Here is a 6,689-nt window from a genome sequence, read left to right on the forward strand (position 1 = left end):
TGGCATTTAGCACATTCACAGTGTTGCGAGATCACCACCTCACTTACCTTTCACAGAGACACGACCTGGCTGACCACAGCTTGAGCCTGCCATTCTCCTGAGCTCACCAGTTCACACCAGCTCTACTGGACACGCTTCTGCGTCTGGCGCTGTGTCCTTTCACTGCACGCTGTGCTATATGTAGTTTTCCAGGGAAACGGGTGTCCCCGAAGTGAGCAGCTGAAGGGACATCTCTCTGGCGTGTGCTTAGGAGAACCCCTGGCTCTGTTTACAGAAGGAAAAGATGCAAGGGATGTGCGGGGGCTCACGGCTCCATGGGGGAAATTCTGCCAGAAATCATCACGAAAGCTCTTATTGTCTCTTGTTCAACTCTTTGCATTTTAAAATTTTCTCTCTGCCCTGCCTTAGGCTATGTCATACCCTCATTAAAGAACAGGCTAAAGAGCTGACCCGTTTGTATCAGAAGTTACGGAAAGGGACAGACGTTTCCCAACTGCTCAATAAGCACCTCGAGGACCTCCTCACCCATGATGACCCTGAGCATTCCCAAGGGCAGGGCTTCCAAGAGCAACTGGCTGAGGGGCGCAGGCTGGCCAAGTGCCTTGCCCGAAAGCTCAGCCCAGGTAAGGCGGCCACCGGCCCTGATGCCCGGAGCTGTGCCAAGGCCCTGGGCTCACAAGAGACTCCCCGCCTGGCCTCATGCCGTGTGCAGCAGCCCTCCTGGGTTCCCCATCGCAAGTGGGGCCATGAGAGAACCAGGACTGGAAGGTGGTGACAGAGAGCAGAAATGCACAGTGTGGAGGTAATAGTGCTCCACGTGTCTGCTTCCTCCCTGAGGGAATGCAGCCTTTGGGGCAGGAGGCAGCTTCCACCAATGTTTGAGCCCAGAGTACAAAATGTGACAGGAGGATGTTTGTTAGTATGCAAGAATCCCTGCACTAAGTGGGAGGTTCCCAGATTCAGCGCGGTCTGTATTAACTGTGGGTGAGAATATGAGTTTTTCTTTCTCCATATCTGTCTCCTCATCTGGAAAGTATATCAAATAACGTGTTGATACTATAGTGATCAGATAGGGAAAGTTCATGAATGCACTTCAGGAAAAAATAATGCTCCTGACTGTGTGGAGTTGGATGAGATCCTTGATGCAGTAGGACTTGGAGGTGGGAGTGCTGTTTAGACAGAACCACTTTTCATAGACGGATGTCCACTTGATAACACTGAAGCCCACGTGGGGACCCATGAAGTCCCCGGTGGAGGGATATGGGACAGGGTGGTTGTCCTGTCGTGAGGGCAAGGAGGAGGCTCTATGTGAGAGGGGTGAACCCACAGAGAGCTTGGACCTGGGGCACGCTGCAAGACACGGTGGCAGAAATCAAGCTGACAAGCATCCCCTGATTCGGACAACAAGGGACGGTAGAACGTGTTGCCCAGGTTCAGTGATGCTGGTCCTCAGAATCAGAGACACATTGCCTGATGCATCAGAAATCCATGCCACAGCAGTTCTTAAAGACAGTGCCCTAAACTCAGTAGAATACCTAGTCATGCATAGACCCTTAGGTCTCAAGGGCCATAAAAGCCACTGTGTTTATAGTGGTGATGTGTGAAATAGCTGATGGGACATTTCTGAATTTATTTGCAGAAAATTATGAGGATGAGGAGGATGAAGAAGAACAAGAAACCCTCACTCCCAGGTGACAATGAAAATTCTGGAACCAATAATGTGTGGGTCAAAATGGACAGGGTCTCAGAAAGTAAGTAAGTGAGGTCAAGAGAGTGACAGATGTCAGATGCAAGGTTAAGCAAAACTGCAGATGGTCCCCAAAGGATGGCCCTGTTTACTTGGTTGTCTGTTGTCTCTGTGGTGTTGTAAGACCGAGATGAATTCACCAGCCTTAGGATTCGCCGTGGGGACAAAAATGCCCATTCTTTCCTGTAAATGGACACTGGGAGGAGATGCATATCTACTTCCTACACAGTTCTCTAAGGTCCTTGGTAGGAAGGTAACTAACCAAAGAATTGGTAAACAGACAACTAGCAAAATTAAACACCAAGAGAAGTACCTAACCAAACTCCAAAAACTTGGGGTGACATGTGACACTATTAATGACAAGGTGCCTAGAAGGCACACATTTCTGCAGTCTGCAGGTACTCCAGAGCTGTAAGTAATTGACCAATCTATGTTAAAATCACCCTGACTCAGGCACGGGGTCGTTGCCCCTGGTCTGGTCTCCACTGTGCTTCTTGTTGTGACCGCATCCTGCTGGGAGGGTGGAGTCTCATTCCTAGTCAGTGCTTCTCTGGCCAGTGCTCTGAGGATCAGCTGCTGCTCTCCCAGCCCCGGGCAGCCACACTCTGCCTCTTGTAGGATGGAGTGCTTGTTCCCTCTCCAGCCGGTGGCCCTGTGCCTCTTGTGACCACTCCATATAACTCCCATCCAAACCAGCTAGGAAGCCACAGTGTCTGATCCTCCTGGTTTGATCTCCTGTCATTCCTGTCCTACCCGGCACAGCATGGAGCAGCAGCAAGTTGAAAAGAAGGAAGTCCTACAGGACACAGTGGATGAGTGTGTTTTGACTCCTTCAACTCTGCAAGAAGAGTGTGACAACGACCAGTCCTACAGTGCTGGTGAATTCCCATTAGATGAACAGGAATTCAGCTCTGCTCTGGATTTAGCCTGTGAATGCTCCCACACCCAAGGGGATGAAACGTCACGTGGTCCCCCAGGTAGTGTCCACGTTGTTTGTTCTGCACACCTTGTCTACACTGAGGAAGGTCATCTGTATACACGGGCATTACAGACACACATTGCTTTAAATCAGGACATAATGGATGCGGAGACACAGACATCAGGTGGGTCAGGGAGCCTTCAACCATCCTAGGAAGGGGCCATGCCTCTGTCAACCCGGCCCCCGTGTCAGGCCATTGCACCTATGTCATGGGTGACAAGCTCTACCCACCTCAGTAGGACATCCACAAAGGCTTGTCAGATACCCTACTTGGATCAACTGTCTTTTGTTCCATGCAATGATACTTTCTCTTTAGGATCAATATCCCTCGAGGTCCTAGACCCGTCCAATGTTGTTGGTTCACATACCTGCATATCAGGAAAGGTGCTTTCCCTGGTTTCACTGCTTCAGGCTCAGACACTATCTTCTCTATGTTGGTTCAACTTAGCCAAGTGGTCATCTGAAAACAACTGTGTCATTACCTTGCCTGTATGTTCCTATGAAGCCAAGCTGGGCTCTGGCATCACTCAGACCACAAATGGCTTTTGTGTCAGTAGAACACCAAGGATTCTTTTTGATTTGAGGGTTTCTACAGCTGATTCATTAGTCTAGTCTCAAGTATAAATTCCTGGGAAGCATCAAGAGCCATGGTATGTCATGGAATAACCCCATTTTGCAGCAACACTTTAAGAAGTTGCTTGGACTCCTCCGCAGGACCTCTGGGGAAAATATACTAGGAACTCTTTTTACAGACTCCCATCAGAGGAGGATATTGGGATAATTTGTGGGGGAGAAGAAAGTGAATTTCTGCAGCAGGTCAGGGAGCAGTCCTGTGCACTGCTCGTAAGACTTAACCTTGGCCATCCTGGAATATCCCTGCCAGAACACTAGGGTCCTGCCCTGAGAATCATAATGTCCTTGCAGTGTGGGTGGTCACTGTGTTGGTAATATGGGAAGTGTGATTTCCTTAGTGTGACCTGCTGTCTTGGAACTGATTTTCAGAAAGTCAAGATGATCGTAGGGAAGGAAATGGACAACAGCCAATGTGCCCCAGGTAAGTCTGAAGACTGTGGACTATGAATTTTCCTCGTGACCTCTGGAGACCTCACATCCAGGGATAGAGAGAAAGTGCTGCCTAGAACTATTCCATCCATTCAGTCAATAGCAGAATATGCCCTTTAACCATGTCATCTATTTTCATGTGGTAGTTGTGTAGGTGTCACTTTCTTACTCCCTTTCATGTTGAATAACCTACAGAGAGTGGACACACATGAATTCACCAAACCCAGGGATTCCGGTAATCAGCTGTTGTCTCCTGTGTGGTTAAAACCAACGTGAGATGCGTATTAGCTTTGTGCCTGTTTGACATCATCATGTTGGAGGATTTTGGATAGCAAGAGAGGAAATTGAAGAATAAATGCATGTCCCATCAAAATATTGAGAAAATGTTCCTTGGAGTCAGAATGTCTGAGAGGCAGTAAAGCCTCAGGAAATTTAGTCACTTGGACACTGCATGTAATAGTCAATGCAACGTATGCAGAAGGGTTGAAGCCACTTGTTTTGATTCCCTCTGTGTGCTGGGAGTCATAATTATGACATGAGTATGACAGGGAGGGTTTAGTCTCCTCCTCCATCACCTGGATATGAGACCAGTGCACAGAGTATCTCCTGCTCTGTCTCCCACTGCTCCTCTTATCGGAGGCCACACTCTGCTCCTTATATAGGGGGATATTTTTTTCCCTCCAAGGGGACAGCCACATTGTTTTCTGTGACCACTTGCTATCACTCCCATCATCACCAGGTAGGAAGCCACCATGTCTGATCCTCCTGGTTTGATCTTCTATCATTGTTGTCTCCCCCGGCATAGCATGGAGCCCCAGGATGTTGAAAAGAAGGAATTCCTACAGGACACAGTGGATGAATGTGTTTTGACTCCTTCAACTGTGCAAGAAAGGCGTGACAGCGGCCAGTCTTACCGTGATGGCAAATTCCTGTTTGATGAACAGGAATTTGGGTCTACTGTGGATATGGCCAATGAATGCTCCCATTCCAAAGGGGCTATAACTCCACGTGGTCCCCCAGGTGGTGTCCATATTCCTTGTTCCTCACACCCTGCCAGACTCATACACCTCTCCAGCCCAGGCCCAGGAGGTCACTGCCAGACCTCCTAATTTTGAATTCAGCTCTTGTCCTCTCTTGCAAGGCTCTAATTTCCATTCTTGAACCATACCCCTGAATTTGGATGCCTGCCAAGCCTGTTGGCAGCCTTTTCTATATCTTTGGAGATGGCACTCCCCTGGTTCACGCTCTTCACTTCATCTATGTCTTCATTTGTCTTATCTCATCTCAAGTCAGCTGAGAACCCGAACTGGACCACTGCTATGGGACAGTGTATGTTTCTCTGGAGCAAGGCAGGGTCCTGAAACTTCCCTACTCCATGAATGGCCCCTGTTTCTTTGTAGCTTTCAAGATTGTTCTGATTTGATGGCGTGTAGAATCCATTCATTGGTTTAATCTGAATGGCTGATTCCTCTAAACCATTCACCTGTTGGAATTTCAGATAGGAAAAGCCTGAATATTGCAGCAACCCTCTAGGATGCAGCCAGGGAGTTCCGAGGATCTCTGGGAAACAGAATAGGTTTGTTTGCCTAGACTCAAGATTTAGGATGCTGTGAGGATGGCTTGTTTTATCAGGGACATTGGTTTAATGACTCAAGAGAACCATCCCAATTTTTGCCTACGAGGCCCAACCTAAGCACTCCTGGATGATTATTCTCACAGTTGCCTGGTATTGTTGTGCTTATATTTCTGTCCTGTGCTATGCAGGATATAGGAGTGGGCATCTGTGAAGGGGAATGTGCTTAATGTAATTCTTTCTCTTCATTATTTGCAGAAGACCGAACTGATCAGGAGGGTCTAGGAGGACAAGAGCCAGCTGCCCCCAGGTAATTTTGGACACTCGGGGGCTGGGGATTCAAAAGTAGCACCCGGGGAAAAGCAGAAAGTGCTGAAGAGCACGGTATTATCCATGCAGTCAATGACAAATTACCAGTTTCACAATGTTCTCTGTCTTCACCGTTGTACTGGGATTGCTTCCCATTCCTTAATGACTACTGGAGTTGAGTAACCCACAATCCGCGGACCCGGCTGAACGAATATGTCACAGGGACCACTGTGGCTTGCTCATTCTTGTGTGCTTTAGAGAGCCATGCACATCTGCTCTCTGTCTGTTAGATTTCGCATGTTGACATGTGTTCATAACATGAAAATATCATAGCAAGTAGACAAACATGTTCTGTCATGCCACAAGGTTGAGAGAAAGAGGGCTTCCTGGCATGAGATTTCTGTGACAGTCCACTGCCCCCAGAGCTGCCCGTGCTTGGCCCCTACATGCAGAACTCAACACCATTTGCATGGAAGGGGGAAGGCCACCATCGCGGGACTCTGTGTGTTATGAGTCATAAGTGGACGGCACAGAGATAATTCAGTCTCTTTCGTCAGAAGCTGCTATTTGGACCGTGCACGAGCACTTATTTTCCTTTCGAACAGCTGCCCCTGTGCGAAACACGTGTCCCACAAAAACAAGAATTGTTTCTCTTTTTAATGGGTCCTTCCCTTCTTTGCTTTCTTGACCACTCCTTTCCACCTTGCATCAAAGCCTGACAGGACATATGATTTCAGATCCCTCTTAGGTTAATCTTCAGTTGTCCCTACACTGCAGGCTCAGTAGACAGCTGGTAGAGGTGGTACAGCAGGACGTCTCAACGGACTCTCAGGACGAACACTACTTGACATACTCAGTTCTTCCCGACCTGTCTGACTCCTACTGGCCTTACAGGAGGGCCGCCATCTTCCTACCTGAGGAACTGGAAGTCTGTTCCTCTCTGAAAGTGACCAGTGAGTACTGCATTGTCTGGGTGATCAAGCTCCACCTGGACACCCACAAAGATCTCCTGTTCTTTG

The 6,689-nt window shown here is 48.3% G+C and overlaps 1 protein-coding gene across 1 annotated transcript; it reads left to right on the top strand.

The window, feature by feature from the left end:
* Nucleotides 1-408: 408 nt before the first annotated feature.
* On the top strand, nucleotides 409-6,623 carry LOC141372216 (NBPF family member NBPF6-like; the record flags this gene model as incomplete). Its single annotated transcript, XM_073890726.1, has 7 exons — nucleotides 409-623; nucleotides 1,640-1,691; nucleotides 2,510-2,724; nucleotides 3,729-3,780; nucleotides 4,594-4,808; nucleotides 5,620-5,671; nucleotides 6,448-6,623. Coding segments are annotated over 7 exons (977 nt in total), but the record flags the coding sequence as incomplete, so codon positions are not given.
* Nucleotides 6,624-6,689: the final 66 nt, after the last annotated feature.

The sequence above is a fragment of the Callorhinus ursinus genome, unplaced genomic scaffold, assembly GCF_003265705.2.
Source record: "Callorhinus ursinus isolate GAN/ISIS: 27379988/994484 unplaced genomic scaffold, GSC_fseal_2.0 scaffold2756, whole genome shotgun sequence".
In the NCBI taxonomy this organism is placed as follows: Eukaryota; Metazoa; Chordata; class Mammalia; order Carnivora; family Otariidae; genus Callorhinus; species Callorhinus ursinus.